The 18796-nt window shown below is 40.2% G+C and overlaps 1 protein-coding gene across 3 annotated transcripts in view; it reads right to left on the minus strand.

The window, feature by feature from the left end:
- The window catches only part of HSPA4 (heat shock protein family A (Hsp70) member 4), a 35446-nt gene that overhangs the window by 1604 nt on the left and 15046 nt on the right, over window positions 1-18796 (minus strand). For all 3 annotated transcript variants that reach the window (XM_005302841.5, XM_005302842.5, XM_065554978.1), the window contains exons 7-18: window positions 17142-17386; window positions 15517-15593; window positions 14980-15131; window positions 13632-13738; window positions 13097-13230; window positions 12334-12515; window positions 7722-7811; window positions 6318-6470; window positions 3986-4111; window positions 2230-2337; window positions 837-956; window positions 101-262 (exon numbers count right to left, since the gene is read on the minus strand). In XM_005302841.5, the coding sequence (XP_005302898.1) occupies window positions 101-262; window positions 837-956; window positions 2230-2337; window positions 3986-4111; window positions 6318-6470; window positions 7722-7811; window positions 12334-12515; window positions 13097-13230; window positions 13632-13738; window positions 14980-15131; window positions 15517-15593; window positions 17142-17386 (1656 nt within the window). The remainder of the gene's footprint in view (window positions 1-100; window positions 263-836; window positions 957-2229; window positions 2338-3985; window positions 4112-6317; window positions 6471-7721; window positions 7812-12333; window positions 12516-13096; window positions 13231-13631; window positions 13739-14979; window positions 15132-15516; window positions 15594-17141; window positions 17387-18796) is intronic.

The following is an 18796-nucleotide window of genomic DNA, read 5'->3' on the forward strand; positions in this document are numbered from 1 at the left end:
ATACTGGTAACTATAACAATAACTGGTAACAATAACTGATACCACTTATGCAAAATGAAACTGGTTTCATATTTCTCTGCAAAGTCAAACAAGATCTTACTTTAGTTTTAGCTTGGATGTCCTTAGTCTTTATAACGGGGTCCAAAGTAAGACTTCTCTTGTTCTGAAGATTAAGCTTATTGTTCATCCATTCCATAGCTTCACTTACACTCTTCTCCACTTTTACCATATCTGCTGCATCTAAATGGTCATACTGTTCATCCTAAAGTATGAAAAAATTACACAGCACATTTTACATTACATTTCATTTGCACAGTAAGGACACTACTATTTTAAACATCTAGGCAACATATTTGTTTTGCTTCTTCATCAAATCTTATCCTCCAATTTCAGAATGGATTGTCAGCTGGAATTTGACCAAAGGGAAACTTTATTTTACACTTAGCTGGGCAAACAATTTTGCTGAGCAGCCCATTGTACCATTCTGAGTATGGTCAAATGGAAGAGAGCTGGCAGCCACAGAACTTCATAATGCTCTGATTTTCCCCAGTGGAGGGAACTTGTCTGGGAGAAAGCTGGTTTACAAGCATCACTAGCAGTCATCATTCCAATTATACGAACATACAAGAGTGCTAGTTTTATTCGTAAGAAAGAAAGTCAACATTAAGTATTGAGAAGTTAATTCCTGCCACTGCTCCCCAAACCAGGAGACTGCATTATTTGTTGGCCATTCCCACCACATCTTATACTGAAAAAAGGTGCAAAGAAGAAATCCAAGATAGCTTTTCAACACTTCCTTATAATCATCAGCAAAACATTTGAAAAACTGAAGATACCTTTGCCTTGAACGCATGAATAACTTTCATATACTGTTGTATTTGCTTCCCCAGATCCTCAAATGCTTTTGGTCTTTCCTCTGATTCTTGAAACCGTGCCTGAATAGGCTGACCCAGAGACTGAAATAAAGGACAGAACAGTTACTGAAATTTTAAACACAGCACTGTATTGGACCTACAGTGACTTTTTAATACATGGCAGTGTTTCCCAACTTTTGAAAGCTGAGTCCCCTCCTCCCATTTTAGGAAAATGAAATTAGTCTCACACCCTCCCCCTCCAACCCTGCCATGTGTCGTTGAAGGCATATCCATATTGTAGCTCTTCATAATATGCTGCTTCCTCCCCTTTCTTACATGCTTTGATGGGAAGTGAAAGTTAACTATTGACATTTAGATTATCACTGGCATTCTAGTTAGCACAAAGTGAAGTGTAAGAGGCAATTCATGTCTCTGAACTATTGTTTCATGCTCTCTGCCAATTCAAGGCTTGTGTACACGAAGCAGCAATGTGCACTAAAGGGGTGTGATTTCTATAGCATACTAACATGTTGCACATTATTTGATCTGTGTAGACCCCGCCGGTGTGCACTAAAAGTTCCCTAGTTCGCTTTAATGTCCACCTCATGGGGCATGTCCCACATTTTGTCAAATACTGGTATTGTGTGCATTTCATCACTATTGTCAAGTGAAAGTCTAGGGCTCTACTTATTCATATATTAAAATATTTTATAAATCAAAACAAAAGCCACACTGGGGAAGCTTTGCCAAGACTAATTACAAGTTTATCTTATTCAAAAACATTAAAATAGTTCATTATACCTTTTCATAATAAATTACAGAATGCTTTCAAATTCACTAGTATTCCAGCTAAAGACATTACAGCATCTTCTCCCCTGCTGCCAATACAGAATATAGCTATCCTTTTACTTCCAATCTACTTTAGATAAACTGCACAGGAGATTAAGCTTGACTAACATCAGGATTAAATCCTATGGCAAGGTAGTTTTCTTCTACCCTCCAAAATTAGTCTTCCATAACTTTAAAGCTCATTTGTATAAAAACGTTTTCCTGTTATAGGTCACCTGTGTTGCCTTTTAAGAGCAAGTAGCAATTCTCACATCTACCTTTCCTTCCCTTTCCAAAGAGATTCAGGAGAAAGATAAAAGCCTACACAATGCAGCACTCGCATCACTAGCATTTCCTTTCACTTTAGGCTCAATTAAAAGCTTCTCCTGCCTATGCTCTTAAATTATTTTTTTCATGTTTGCAAGCACCACCACCTCCCAACTCATTTAAATAATTTATTGTTCATTAGGGCTGATTTATAGCTTAACTTGGACTAAATTCAATTGAGACTTGAAGATGACAGTTACAGTGCTGAAGAGCCACTTACCTGGAGTTCAGTTAGTTTATCAATGTAAACTTGTTTGGGTTGGTCTTCACCATCTTCATACAGCCAATTTTCAGTGTCTTCCAGCTTCAAAGTGAAACTATTTCTATCCTGAGACCAGAAACAACCAATAGGAATTGAATACTGAATTTAGAGATCATCTCCCATAAAACAAAAGTGATAAACATCTGGTGTCATTTGGATACTCTTTCCTGAAACATGACGGACATTTTGTCTGGTCTGTTAGAACTTTGCTCTGATGAATAGAATTCAATGTAGTTTGCTGCAGAACTAAAACAAAACTCAAAACACAATGCCACCTCTGAGTTTAAGAAAACAATACATCTCTAATCCCCAAATAAAAACTTTTCATTTGAATAAACCAGGTTGCAGACTTAGAACTATTAGCCAATAATATTTACATTAAATTGGACACCATTTGCAGCGCATACTCTCAGCTTCATCCTTTTCTCCTTTTTGAACTTTTGAATATTTCCCTTGTGTTCTGAAACACATTCTGATACAGATTTTCATTTTCTTCCCCTTTTAGTGTCAAATCTTTAAACTGTTATCTAATAGCTTGAAATGTGTACGTGAGATTTATCAGTATGTTCAGATGTGCATGCACTTCAAAGATTATGTGTGTGTGCGCGCCTTTTTATTGTGTATATGTATATCTTCTAGATCGCCAATACATAGTCTTACTTTAACAGGCAGCTTTGCATATACACACAGACTAATGTATTATCGTAATACATGTATCTCATGCAATGTATTGTATTTTCCTAATAAAACAAGTTATTTTTTATATATTTGAATGATACAAAAGTAGAGTGAAATTGGAAAAAAACAATTTTTTTGTAAAACCTGGGATTTTTTTCAGCAAAAATCAATTTAAACTGAAAACGAAAGGGCTTAATTACAGTCTATTAAATATTTGTTCTCCATGTAGATATTTATAATGGGCTCTTCAATCTATCAGAAAAAGCTATAACATAATCCAGTGGCTGGAAGTTGAAGCCAGACAAATTCAGACAGGAAATAAGGTGTACATTTTTAATGATGAGAGTAATTAACCATTAGAACAGTTTACCAAGGGTTGTGGTGGATTCTCCATCACTGAATTTTTTCTAAAAAATATACTCTAGGAATTATTTTGGGGGAAGTTCTAAATTATCACAATTGTCCTTTTTGGCCTTGGAATCTTTGAATTCAGAGCAGAACTTGTGGGAGATTTGCATTGAGATCAAGGGTAAAAAAAAAAAAAAACAGTGGTCCTAAAAATGAGATTATTTTATCCACCAAGTGAGGCGGACCATGGCAATAAAGTACTCCCCATTCTCATTCCTTTGAGCTTTGTTTCAACTCCCGTCTCCATTTCACCTGGGAATGATCACTAATTAATGCAAATATTAACTTTTTAAAGTGTTATCATTTGGGTTCTAGAATTAACATTTCCCTGAGATTAATGTAGGGCAGAGGAGTTGACACTTGAGTTCTTATCTCAGGTAGTTTGCAAACTAAGAAAGGCATTATCAGTTTACACTTGGTCTCATGTTTGGAATGTTTATTCTCAGAACCATGAGGACTAGAAAGTTACTTTTCTTAAAAAATGGAAGTTACATTTCTGCATGTAACATGCAGGCCACAAACACATCCAGGGTGTTTGACACCCTTGGTTTAAAGACTTAATAGAAGAGACCTGAAATTTTAGACCACAAAGAACAAAAAAGGTATTAGTCAGATTGGCGATACTTACATCTTCACTAACAAATTTCTCATACAAGCCACAGAGCTTGTCCCTCATATCATACACATATTCCTCCACTGCATTCTTGGCATCATTCCGCTCTTTCTCCAGTTTATCCTGCATGATCATTTTACCCTGCAGAAAAGAAATTAGTTCAATCTTACTCAAGAATTAGAACTCAATTAAAATTTTTATAATAGCATTAGAGACAACATACTGAGGAGCAAGTATAAACAAATGCATGGATGCATCTGAGATGAATGAAGCCATCAAGATAAAGACAATTTCAATTGAGTGTTTTTGTGGGGAAATGCATTTTTAAGCTCATCTGCCCACACTACAACAGCCATTGAGAAGCAAATTGATGTCAGCCTTTAGGGTATCTGTGCCATCTAAGCCTAAATTTTAATTGATGAATGATTTTATTCTCCTGCTTGTTGGTTCCTTGAGAAGAAACTTGCTTTCCATAAGGATTGCTGTATTTTTAGTTAGAGATGCCTATCTAAAGGCATGTAACCCAGACTTTAGGAACTAAATCCAATTCTGAAGCTGCTAATTAGACTTCTTTGCATTACTTGGGCACTTTCATTCTGCTTGGATATCTCCAAGGGAGAGATGCAGAGAGCACAATTCTCCTATGGTTTGGAAAGGAAGTACTTTTTGGTGATCAGAGTGCTATCATCCTGCTCGGTTTCCTCTGCTGAGGGAGGATGAGTACCAAGTGTAAGTAGGATTTGTATCCTGAAAGGGAGAAAGGAAATGTTTCAGGTGGCTGGGACTAACCCCTCCCAGCAGCCAGTAGACTCCAGAAATTCTCCCCCATTCTCCAACCCTTTGCAAGGTCAACACTTCCTGAGCCAGTGAAAAAACTAGCACAGCAGCACGTGTGTCTGCCAACCCAGTGTCCTTAGATTTCAGCAGCAAGCCAACACATTGCTTGTCGCTCACAGAACAACTCACTTCAAGCACTCAAACTATCAAGCAAGATCACAGGCAAATCAGGAAGAGGATAAAGAGGCAGCTACATAAGAAACATTGCCATATGGACTTGTATTTCAATGAGATACAGTTTTACAACTTTGCTACAACTGTGAAAGATGGAAGGTGGTGGTGAACAAATTCCATATCGGACATCTCACTTAAGACAATGACACCTACAGGCTAGGCTGTATTATTTGTATTACAGTGGAATGTAGAGTCCCCAGTCAGGATTGAGAACACATTGTGTTGCTTGCTGTGGTGACAATCCCTGTCAATTTTTTTAAGCCAGTCTCAGAGAGCTGAAAAACCAATTACTTTTAAACACAGAATTCAATTTAAGCGGCATACTGATCCAACTGAAAATTTGCTACCCTAGTTTTCCAGTTTTAAGACTGACTAACATAGCAAGAATTCCCAGGCCAATACAATCTGAATTGCCCAGGTAGTTGGAGGACAAGTGCTCTAGCTATGGCCATCTGAAGAGATACCAATGATTTAGTAGCAGACATTCAGGGAACCAGATGGATTGACTTTGATTGGAGCAGGTGACAAGAGCTTCAGAATAAACAACAAGTCTATAAAGCAATCCAGTACTACTGAAATAAAGAACATAATCAATACAAATCAGAAATATTTAGCTGCTGTAAACAGTGTGCACAGGACTTTTTTATCACACTGAATTCTTTACACTGTTGTAAAGAAAAAGGAGCTACTGGTTACCTCATACTGTGGTGTTTTTATCATTTAAGAAGGTCTCAGATGTACTTCGAAGTCTTGTGATTTGAAGTGAGCAGCTTTTATTAACTAGCAGCTCCCCAAATACCGTTTCTGGTGGCAAAAAAAGCACTGCAAGCTTTTCTTTTGCAGTTTCTATTATATAATTAAATTGTCCCATTCCTGCCAACATTAAATGCATTTTTTATACCTTTAACATTTTTCCACTGAAAACACTAACTTGCAAGACATTAGATAGGTGCTCAGAAACTAACGTGATAAGTGCAGTAATAAATACCTAGGTTATGGGTTCAGAAACTTAGTGTCAGTTCACAAAGCAATTTTTCTAAAATGTAGCCATATTCCCTATTTGCAATTGTAGAATATCCCTGTAGCAAGTTATAGCAGATGTTCATTAGGATAAGGTGTGTATTTTTAGCTGTCTCTAGTGCAGTTAGTTTTGCCCTTCTTGGAAAAAGTTGCCATACTGTCTCCTTTTGCTGTTCATAACGTCTCACCCTCTCCTCTGCCTTTCTCCAGCTGGAAATGAGGAGAGTCAGCATGTCGTGACCAGCAGTCTCTGTGCAGACCATGTTTGTAAGGCTATGGCCTAGATAGAGGTAAAAGTACCATTCAGTTATTTTACCTCATTCTCAATGAATAAGTTCAGCATATCCTTCCCTATCTGCCACAGCAACTGATTCTCAATGGGAAGGTCCACTGTACTAGTCTTTACTTTAGCCTTCTTGGCTTGAGGAGGTTGATCCATTTTCTTGTCTTTTGATCCAGCCTGAGATGTCTGCATTAAAAAACAACAACATTCAGAGCGCAATAGTCACTAAAGCAGGGGTGGGCAAACTATGGTCTGGGGGTGGGGGGAGAGGGGACACATCTGGCCCTTCAGATGTTTTAATCTGGCCCTTGAGCTCCCGCTGGGGAACAGGGTCAGGAGCTTGTTCCGCTCAGCACACGCCGTGGCTCTGCACAGCTCCCAGAAGCAGTGGCATGTCCCCCCTCCGTCTCTTATGCGTAGGGGCATCCAGGAGGCTGTGCATGCTGCCCCAAGTGCTGCCTCCACAGCTCCCGTTGGCCGGCAACCATGGCCACTGGGAGCTGCAGGGGCAGCGCCTGCGGACAGGGCAGCACGGAGAGCTGCCTGGCTGCGCCTCCACGTAGGAGGGACATGCTGCTGCTTCCGGGAGCTGCTTGAGGTAAGAGCTGCCCGGAGCCTGAACGCCTGACCCCCTCCAGTGCCCCAACCCCCTGCCCCAGCCCTGATCCCCCTCCTGCCTTCCGAACCCCTTGGTCCCACCCTCCTGCACCCCAGGGCCCGCACCACCAGCTGGAGCCCCCTGCCCCACACCTGCACAACCCCCTGCTCCAGCCCTCTCATTTCTGGAGCCACCCCAGGGCTGGCACCCCAACCCCCAATTTCGTGAGCATTCATGGCCCCCATACAATTTCCATGCCCACATATGGCCCTTGTGCTATTTATTTTAAAATTGAATTTAGTTTTATGCTGCTCCAAATTTTCTGTTTTAAACATGTCACATATTTCTGTATAGAAGGCAAAACTACCTGGTACAAATTATTCAGGGAAATTTGTGATTTTGGCAGCTGAGTAGGAGACAGTGGGAGCATTTGGTACTAGGAGTGTAGCTTGAGACTGGGCTAAGCACATTTTTGCTTAAATGATCACCACTCAGAGTTAACATTGACATTTAAATAGTCAGTTTAGTGTTTGGCGTGAACAATCCTTTCAGATGAATGGGGCAGTTCACAAATCCCAGAGTTACTGTTTCAAGTTATCTGCAGTCTCCGGGAGACAGCATTGCATCAATTTATGCTCTGTTCGTATTTTTAAGGCACTAGTCACAACTAGGAGAACTAGAAATACTTTTAAGTGAAAGCTTAGTTTCCAGAGCCTAGTTCTGTGGCAAGGGGTGGAGAATGGGTCCTGATTATACATTACAGAGCAAACATTCCAGAAGGCAAAATGGTCCAACCAGGTGAGCTAATCGGACAATAAGACATCAAATACACTTAGTACCTCCATTTCTTCAGACTCTGCCTTACTGTCAGCTTGTGCTTGCTGCTGCTCTTCGTTCTTTTGTTGCTCCTCCTGGTCTACTTGCATCTTCTGAAATTAGAAGAAAACACTTAAATGTAGAGCTACGTCTCAAATACTTAGTTTTCTATGACCCAGTGTAAATCAATTTAAACTTCTGGACTGGTCACTATGATTGTATAGTTAGTACGCTTCAGGTCCTGCAGTGAAAATCTAAATTTAGTTAAAGTGAAGCTAGAAACTATGTAACAGCGTTAATTAAGCCTTTGCAGCTAACCTTTATTGATAAATATTTGCCATACTGAGATTCCTAATACATATTAGCACAACTGTTTTGTACTTGTTTTTAAAAACAATGGTTACTTACCCTACAGTAACTGCAATTCTTCAAGATGTGCTGTCCACACAAATGCCACGCTCTGTACACATGCGCATGAGACTGGATTGTTTTGGCCAAGAGTGACCTTGAGGCCAGGTCTGCCCTGGAACTCCCCCACTCAAGGGCTTAAAGGGCAGGGGGCCCAACTGTCTCTTAGTTCCTTCACCAATACTTACTCCCCTAGGAATAGGATTGTGTAGTCAAGGGGAAGGAAGGAAGGCTGTGGAATCTGTGATAACACATCTCAAGAACTACAGTTACTGTAGATAAATAACTGTTCTTTCTTCAAGCGACTGTCCACACAGATTCCACTTAAATAATGACTACCACCAGTTTTAATCGGGCTGTGCTGCATTCAGCCTGGAAGCCTCTACTAAGGAATAGCATTTTTGGTGTGACTTAGGCTGCATATAGCTGCTCTACAAATTTGCTACAGGAATGTTCCTCAGCCATAGGCTGCCTGAGCTCTAGTGGAATGAGCTCCAATTGGCTAAGTAGATCTATCTTGGCTAACATATCTCCTTTTACTCGGAGACCCACTAGGACAATTGTTCTCAAACTGTGGGTCGGGACCCCATTTTAATGGGGTCACCAGGGCTGGCTTAGACTTGCTGGGACCTGGGACCAAAGCACTCAAGTTTCAGGCTCCCTGCCTGGGGCTGAAGCCCTTTGGCTTACTCCCCCCCCCAACCAGGGGCCCAGGCTGGCTCAGGCTTCAGTCCCCCCTCCTGGGGTCGCATAGTAATTTTTACTGTCCAAAGGGGGTCATGGTGCAATGATGTTTGAGAACCCCTGCATTAGGTATATAGGATAACCTCCATGAGGACAGAGAACATAGCATAAACTACAAATAGTCAGTATGTTCCTGGATTATTCTTCAGTGCTCTTACTACATTAAGCATGTGAAGCCAACATTCTTCTGGGGATTGAGAGGTTTAGGAACGAAAAACTATAAATGCTTTATATGGAACTCTAAGACAATCTTTAGTAAAAGCTAGGGTGGAGGTCTAAGAGTAATCCTGTCCTTATGAAATACTGTATATTGAGAATTCAAGTCTCCCCTGCCCTCCTAAGCTCATACAATGGTTACCAAAAAGACAACCTCCATTGAGAGGTGGTATAGGGAACAGGTTGCTAAGGGATCAAAGAAGGCATTCATCAATTCTGCTAAAAATGTATTAAAGTCCAAAGAAGGAATGACTCCCAAACTAGGGGGAAAACAAGCAGGATGCCCTTCAGGAATCTTGCTGCTGTAGGATGGGGAAAATCCAGTGTGGCCCTGGATCAGGGGACATTGTGCAGATATTGTTGCTAAAAGGACCCTTATGGAAGGGACAGAAAATCCAGATGGTTTGCTAGCCCTGAAACAGTCCAGTATCACTGAGATTTGAACTTCAGCACCACCTTTCTTCCTCATTTCCAATAGAAAACCTCTTTCATTTAGCTTTGTAAGTCATCCTGGTTATGGATTTCTTGCTTTGGAGCACACCATCGTGAACAGCCTCTTTCAGTGGATGTACCCAGGCTGTCAGGTACAATGATGCTGGGTTCAAGTGCAGGACCTGGCAGTTGTTCTGGGAGACTATCAGTCAAAACAGCTAAGGTTTTTGGGGAGCTGCATTGAAAGATTCATCAGATCCTAATACCAGAACTGCTTAACTCATGCTGGGTCTTTCAGTCCTGTGCCCTGCATCCTCTGTTTTCTCAAGACCCTCAGGATCATGGGGATCAGTCGAAAGGTATACATCAACTCCAGTGTTCAAGGGATGAGGAAGGCATCTGTTAGAAATCCTGAGCTTGCACACCCACCGGAATAGAATATCTGACACTTGTTCTTATCTGTTGTAAGTGGATTTACTTTTGGAAATCCCCATTTGCAAAAGATGCTCTATATGCCTGAGTCTTATAGATAACTCATGGTCATAGACATGCCCACTAAGCTGGTTTGCCAAGATGTTCTGAAGGCCAGGAAGGTGCAGAGCCACTGCTGTGATTTGGTTCAGAATGCACTGATTCCACAGATGTATGGTTTCCTGACAGAGTATGGAAAACATACATCTGGCTGCTCCTCCTTGACTGTTGATGTGCATTGCTGCGATTGTCTGTCCCCACTTGTACCATGAAAAAGAGGCAGGAACGCTTTGCATGACAGACTGATGGCCCTGAGCTCTAGGATGTTTATGTGGAGAAGAGCTTCCTGAGGAGACCACAGGCCTTGAATCTGAAGGCCATCTAAATGAGTGGATGCATCCATCAGAGCCTTGGTAGGAAAGTGTAGAGGAGGATTTTCTGTTGCATACTTGAAGAGTGTCTTTCCACGGTTTAATTTGGAGAGGATTTCTTGTGGTACCACGACCCTGTTCATCTGGTGTCTCTGGTAGGATGTACTGATTTCAATCATCCTTTCATGGAGCATAGGTGAAGTCTGGCATGCTGTGTGACATAACTGCGTGAGGCCTTAAAACTTTTACAGGTTTTATGAAGGGGGTGAGAACAAAAAATTCCTGTTGGTCCTATTAGGCTCTTGACATTTGCATCAAACCTGCTACCTAATGGAAGTCCCAGATTGTAGGGTGGCAGGAAGAAGTGGCAGAGGGTAGTCACTAGGGGAATTTGTTTCTTCCTCACCAGCTATAAGGATCTCTGTAGCTGACTAACACTGGACAGAAGAGCACCGTCTAAAAAGATGATTTATCATGTCTGCTTCCTCCTTGAGGTCAGGAAATAAGAGTCCCAAAGAGCACAGTCATCCTTGAATCTTTTAGGGAGTGGAAGGCTTCCTCTGTCCTGCCACTAGCCTGATGCATCAGTGCCTCCAACACTGGTAGTTTGGCAGGCACCTCAGTTTCTTGAGTAGAAGTGACTGTGGTACCAGGTCCACCAATAAGTAACTTGACACTATATGAAGTTTCAGTGCAGAGATGGAAGGCAGTCAGCACTGAGGTGGAAAGTACTGGGGCTACTGTGAGTGACACTCAGTGCCCAGGCTTTGAGTACCAAGGCACCAGGTGCTAAGGTCAGTGCCAAGGGATCAGTACCAACAGCAGTGTGGTCTGCTGATTTGGAGGGTATTATGTGTGTTGCCTTGGAAGTCAGAACCACCCTATCGTACTCCCAATACATTGTTTCGCTGTCTGTCCATTTAGACTAAGTACCTCTAGACAAGTTCACTTACGTACAAGTGCCAAGCACACTGTTGTATGCACTGTTGTTGTGGCCATGTCAGTCCAAGGATATTAAGAGAGAAAAGGTGGGTGAGGGAATATCTTTTATTGGACCAACCACCCCTATATGCCAACCTCTTCACAGGCCACCTTGAAGAAGAATTTCTGGACAAATGCATCAAGAATCCAGTGATACACCGGATACATCAATGATATTTTCATAACCGAAGTTGGTCCAACAAAAGATTACCTGACCAACTTTGTCTCTCTAAGCACACTGTTGGCATTTACCAAATACATGTTTACTTTTTGCCCTTCATTCATTTTCAATTATTCTCAGACAAGTGTTTGAGTGACAAAAACTGCAGGAGAACATTTAAATCAAAACAAAAAACCTTGGGGAAAAACACAAACAAAAAAAACTTGGAAGTTTACATTTACAAAACAAGTTTTGCCTGTAAGCTACCAAATACCGTTCCTTAAACTAAAGACATTAGTTTTGTCTTTTTTGTTTGTTTGTTCACTAACTCATCTGAAATTGCGTTGTGCAAGGCTGGTATTCCCAAAATACAGATCTATTAAGTATGAAATAAAGGTACAGCCCTGTATTATCTTCCCTATATATTTAGCAACATTCTTAAATCTACAGCTGTGTCACCAACCCAGTCCTTTAGTCATGGGCTTTCCCTGGGCAGAGACTGACAAATGAGTGGTGATTTTTGTGATGTACACAAATTGGGAAAGAACTATCCACTTTGACTTGCCTATAATTTGGCCCCACTTTCAGGAAAAGTCAGGCCTAATGCATTACATTTGAATACTTGCATCATAATCTAGATTAATTAAGCAACATTCATACACTGTTCAAATCCATCTGATGCGTAAGCAGCAATGTGGGTGGAAAGGTTACAATTGTTACTTAACCTGGTTTAGAGGGTTAATGCTCTAGTCCTGGCTTTTTTCTGAAACTGAGACCAAATTATGAGCAATCCGTTTGTTCTCAGTCCCAAGTTCTTTCCTAGATGACCTCCATACCAACAAAATGCATTACCTCTTCCTCTTTCGCATGCTGGTCTGTTTCCATGGGCTCTTCATTCTCATCAGATTTGTGAACCTCTACTAAAGATGCACTGGAAACACTGAAAATACCATGGATGTTTACTCTGACTTTGACTTTCACTTTTGAACTGGATCCATCTGTTTGTGGCATGACCTTTTGAACCAAAAATTGAGCTAAACATTCCAGAAGAGAAAAAAAAGGATATATTTACTTAAGATAAATAATCAAGTGTGAACATTTAGCAGATCCTGACTATTGCTGATAACAGACTGCAATTAAATCCAGTTGTGGAAGTCATTTGCCAAAAATAACTGAACCAAATGATTTATTTTATTCGATTAGTCATAGTAACATTACTCTGCTTTGCAGTTTGTCCCTTATTTCCTGGATACACTTAAAGTTTGGAAATGTGGCATTTGGAAAAATGGCTGTGGGTACTTTTAGGAAACCTTTAGCTTTTCCCAAATATGAAACACTTTTTCCATTTGGCATATGTTTCTCCTCCACCAATTAATGTGGCTTGGGAGTTTAGGATTTTCTTTTCCACTCACATGGATTTAAAACCCAATCCAAATCATACTAAAAATGTATCCCAAAGATACTAATGTGCTAACACACCATCGGTACCGTAATAAGTGGGATGGGAAAGTCCAACCTACAAGATCAGAAAGTTGACAACACTCCACCCCCACCCAATGTTCTTTTCTAACTATATGGAATTAGTTCTTATTTCTTTTTCCCCTTTGTTAAATACCTATAGCAGGATCTGGGTAAGGCAACTCCTTGGGAGAAGTATAGTAGGCCTCAAGAGTGAAAGGCTCCCTTCTGAAGAATGAGAGGACTTTGGAGAATGGAGCTGCATGATTCTTGGGGAAAACTTCACAGTTACTGTGGAAGGGAAAGATGTAAGAAAGTAGGTAGCTGTTATAACATCTAGTGGGAAATATTCAGCAAGACCTAACAGAAGCACTAAAATGCCTGATAGAGGTGGATACAGAGGTGACAATTTAAGTTTACTGGACAACATATGGCTTTACATTGACCACCATTTTACCATAGGCTCATTAGCAATGAGCCAAATTAAAGCATGGGTGTATTTAAAAAGCTGAAGCATTTAACTAGACAAAAGCTAAAAAGATTGCTTTTTACTGTTACCACCACCAGAGTGTTTTGGCATTTAGGCTTTAAAAACTTTCACAATAAGTGAGTCCATCTGGTTTAAGTTTCGGGAGCTTCTGTTTTGAGCCTTTTATAGGCATGCTAAAGTTTTGGTAGTGTTAAATTCTTACCTTAACCCTTCCTCTGCTGGCGAATTCCATCTTAAAGAAATAGGGTATGGTACCAAATCTGTGATAGAAAATTCTCTCACTTTGAAAGCCGGGGACAAAATAGCACACTATAAGAAACAGCAGAACAGTAAGTCCAATTGTGCAGAATGAAAATATAGGTAAGCAGTAATGCAAGACCTTTAATTTGTTTAATTACTATTACAAATATGTTAACTCCAAGTTAAAGACATCTACATTTTTAAAATATCCCATTTCTGTTCTGATGGAATCATGTGCTTTTGCTATAGTTTAGCGCACAGTTATCAGACAACTTCAGGGACAGTCATGTTTTGTTTGTATTCATTCTAAGGGAATCAAATTTCTCCTCCAGTTCATTCAAGACCATCTGGTGGCAAGTTTTCTGGTTCTGAATATTTTAATGGCTCCAATAGAATGTTTTTAGTGCTAACAGATGATGTAGGAGTCAAAACCTCAAATTAACAGGGATTTGTAAGGGGCATATCACCATGGTATTCAAGTGCCATACAACAATTAAAGCAAAGGCCCTTTCTTGAGAATAGCTAGAACTAGAAACAGACGTTTTACACTATACTAATGGCTGAAAAGGCAGTTGTCAAAAATGACATAATTAGTGAGCACTTGAAACAATACATAGTATTTGCTTCTAGCTCAGGTAATACGCAAGATATTGGACCTTTAAACTTGTCACTCTACGAATGACTTTAGCACTGCTCCAGGATTGGCTATAGCAAGCATCACACCAATGTAATCTTTATTTGCAAGAATTTAAGTCAAGCCATGTCATCTTATTCTTTACTTGAACTATGTTTCACTTCTATAAAAAATATGCAATACATTGAACTAAGCAACAATGCAATGTAATCTTGCTTTGCCTAATTTCATGATTACTTTTAATGTCAACCTGTTCTCACTGTTAGCTAAATTCTTCTGTAGAACTATCTGCCAAAATACCAGTAAAAATCTTGCAGTGGAAAAAATAATTTAATATTTTACATATTTATACAGCATCTATTGTTTCCAGTCCTAACTGGAATATATACCCAACTCTAGAGGACCACACCAAGTTGTTGGTTGTGCTGTCTGCCCCAGCCAGACATCTCAGTTGATCAGCCAACATAAACAGTCTATGCAGTGAGCCAATCTCACCTGTCCACTGCCTACTTCTTAATGTTCAATCAAATCACTTCTACAACACATATGTACTTCAAAAGGTGAAATAAGTTTCACAATGCCTGATACTCTAGCAAGACATGCCCTTGGGCTTAAATGCTCATTGACTTCAACAACAAAGACTCAGGAGACCCCTAGCATACAGGCAATTGTTTACCTGCAATGCACAGCCTCGTGCAACGGCCTCATCTGCGTTCAAAGTTGTACTGACTTCTTTACCGAAAAATTTACTGATCCTCTCCTTTACAGCAGGGATTCTTGTAGTACCACCAACTATTTCTACTGCATAAATATCCTCCTTCTTTAACTCTTTAAAAAAAAAAGTAGACATACATTAGCAACTTTGTGTTATGGAAATTCCTACACTAAATTAGCAGCAATTAGTTCCTCTTAACAAGGAACAAGATATTGCACTTGATTACAATAAAATCCCTAGAAATTTTATTTAAAGTTATTCTAGCCACCATTAAAAGTTTTGTACTCTCACATATATCAAAATATCTTATTTTACACAGGGATTATTTTTTAAGGAAATTTTTATGCAACTTGCAATTAGACCGCTACATAACACTAAGTGTGCAAAATTTAATTTAAGATTTGGCAAACGTCTAAGGAAAGCTAAAACCAGTGATATATTTTTCTCCTGTATGTATACCATTAAGCATTGTAGTCAAGAGAATGCATGTACACTTACTAGCTTGTTCCAGAACACTGCGAAGAGGTGGTTCTACTCTAGCTAAGAGACCATCACACATCTCTAAAAATTTGCCCCTGTTGGAAAAAGCCACATGTCAAGTTAGACTCCCATGAACAAAAATTTAAATTGCAAAATACAACTGTATGCAGCTGAAATTGAAAGACAATTTTAAGTTTGCAAAGTGTAAATTTTCTATTTCTCCATCCAGAATCCTTCAGTATTTTATAAAGTTCTATGTTCCACTTAAGCGATTTTTTGTATAAGAAAACAAGGCTGAATATTCCACAATACAAGTGTGTGAGATTTACAACATCCCACACCCATTCCAAAAAGAAAACCCATCAAGAGTAAGATACTTTGGTATATACTTTTGGAGAGAGTCCCATGTACAAATGATACCTATTCTGCCATGATCCCTCCAACTCCAGCCACCTTTTATAGTCCCTGTCCTGAAGAACTTACACTATCATTTTTATAGCTATTACATGCATTAATTACAACAAACAACAAAAAATAACAATCGAATGCTAAACTGAATATGTCGCTCTTCCCTTGCACTTGAAGGTCCCTAGATTTGGGTTCTGACAGGCCAAGGAGCATGAAGTCTGAAGATAAGTGCTCACTACTGCTGATGAACAGGGTTCAAACTTAGGTTCTACCCTAAGGGTACGTCTACACTTACCGGAGGGTCCGGCGGCAGGCAATCGATGTTCTGGGATCGATCCCGGAAGTGCTCACCGTCAACGCCAGTACTACAGCTCGGCGAGAGGAGTACGTGGCATCGACGGGGGAAGCCTCCCTGCCGCGTCTGGACCCACGGTAAGTTCGGACTAAGGTACTTCGAATTCAGCTATATTATTAACGTAGCTGAATTTGCGTACCTTAGTCTGAAGTGGGGGGTTAGTGGGGACCAGGCCTAAGTGCTTACAAGCTGTTCTTAACTTGTTACAGAATATAGGGCAAGAGATGGTGAAACTTGCTAACTCAAAAGTAGTGACAATCTCTATGAAAGAGTGTATACTAGTCATTTCCCCTCTTCTCCTGCTCATTGTCTAAACTATTGCTATTTATAAGCTATGCTGCTATGTACCAGTTTGTTGTTCCTTAAGTGAGAGCTTCAGTTTCCTATTACCGGTTAAATGCCAACATGAAATCCTTCTTTTAACTAGTTTCAGTGATCTAGAAAGTGCCACATTAACAGTTCAGTAATTCAAATGGTCAAATCCCCTAGTGATCACATGTACAACATACAAAGAGTCAATGTATATTTCTCCCATATTTCCCCAGAAATGTTTGTGAATGTTGCTCTGGAGGTATCACTGTACTAGTTCTAATACTAGACAACAGGTGAACATGACACCTGTAAGAGCAAGAAGATGGTTCAATCCTCATTCCCATTCACACTGTGACCTTTGGTCAGACTGATTGGGACACTAGTAACTCAGACTGCCTGCTTTAATTCATGTAGGCTACTAAAGAGTCATTGTTCAGTACTCTGTTGATACTAACTCAAGTTAGAACCAGTGACCTAAATGTACCAAAGATGATCGAAACATTTGTATTTACCTATTTTTGCAGTTTTTAAATCAACTCAGACTTTATACTAAGCAATCTGAAGATACCTGTTCATAGTTCCAGAAACATCAATATCATTCATGAAGCATTCTATGTTCATTGGGAGATCAGAGGCATTAGCACTCATCAGCTTCTTCAGTTTCTCACACTCCTGAAATAGTCTCAGCAATGGACGAATCTTTGATTTGATGTCCAATTTATATTTTTTCCCAAATTCTTCACAAAAATAGTTAACTAACATTTCATCAAACTTCCTGCCACCAAGTGTGGTGTCAAATGCTGTAGCAAGAACCTAAAAACGAGACAAGGAGTAAAATATTTCAGTAAGAAAATGGTTCTATTTACTGATTACTCACTAAAACTTGATAGTAACCAATACATGTTAAGCAATTTCTTTGTCTGAACACACAGTTCCAGTAATTTATATTTGACATCGTAATCCTATCTAGGAGAACAACACCTGGCCGCTCCAATACAGATCTTCTGCTATGGCAGAAATAATCCGATATATTGCTCAGCTTTATTCCTCTACTGCCACCATCGTTAGGTAGATGCTTTGTGTTGGAGCAGCCTGGTAACCGCTTTCTGCTACTAGTAAAAAAAACCCACCCAATTATTAACCTTTTATTTCCCTCCTCAGTGCCTCCACTTGATTCATTCCCTACCAGCAATAAAGTGTCAGTCCCATGCCACTCTGGCATATTTCACTTCACCAGGACTGCTGGCAGAAGTAGTTATTTCACTCTGATGCTCCTACTTGTGCCACTGTAAAAGTGCCTTGTGTATGGGCAGCAAGAGTGCAATCCTGACAGAGCTGATCTTTCCCCTAGGCTAGCATTGTAGAGACAGTTTTAAGATTAGATGATGCTTCTGGTTACCAAGTTCATAGCTTGTCAAGGATAGTATGTCATACACTGTATCTGTCTACACCAGTTACAGGTGACATGGATTATACAACATACCAAAATGGAACAGAGCAAGAAAACTGTCATGTTTTGACTGTTCCAGACTATTTTTCAGCAGCTGTACCAAGACGACGTTACTCACCTTGTGCAGTAACTTTGGTTCTTCAAGATGTGTTTCTCTAAGGGGCTCTATTCTAAGTGTATTCGTGTCTCTGCACCTCAGATTGGAGATTTTAGGTTGCAGTGTCCGTTCAGTCTGCATGTGTGCTCTCCCTATCTCATGCTTTGCCTCGCTGCTATATAGTGCTGTGCAGACAAACCACCCTCAGTTCCTTCTCTATCACACAGCTCATTGATAAGAGCTCCAAAACAGAGGGGAGGAAGGCAGACAGTGGAGCACCCATAGGGGGATACATCTTGAAGAACCAGTTACTGCACAAGGTGAGCTCTTCTTAAAGTAGCGTCCCTATGGGTGCATCACCGTAGGTGACTACAGCAGTGCCCCTAATGGAGTGGTGGGGCTTCGGAGCAGAGTCCAATACTGAAGACAGTACAGCCGAGCCAAATACAGCAGCAAATGCTGAGTCACGGGTGACTGCAAAGTGTTCAGCAAATGTACAAGCAGATGCCCAAGTCACTGCTCTTCTATTTCTGTGATCGGAACGTTATTGAGGAAGGATGTGGAAGTACAGACAGATCTTGCAGAGCGAGTTTGCACTCCAGAAGGAGAATAAAGGTCCTGTGTGCAATAGCAGTAGATAATACAGTCTGATATCCCTCTAAAAAGTTTTTGCTTA

Source organism: Chrysemys picta, chromosome 8, assembly GCF_011386835.1.
Source record: "Chrysemys picta bellii isolate R12L10 chromosome 8, ASM1138683v2, whole genome shotgun sequence".
Classification (NCBI taxonomy): Eukaryota; Metazoa; Chordata; order Testudines; family Emydidae; genus Chrysemys; species Chrysemys picta.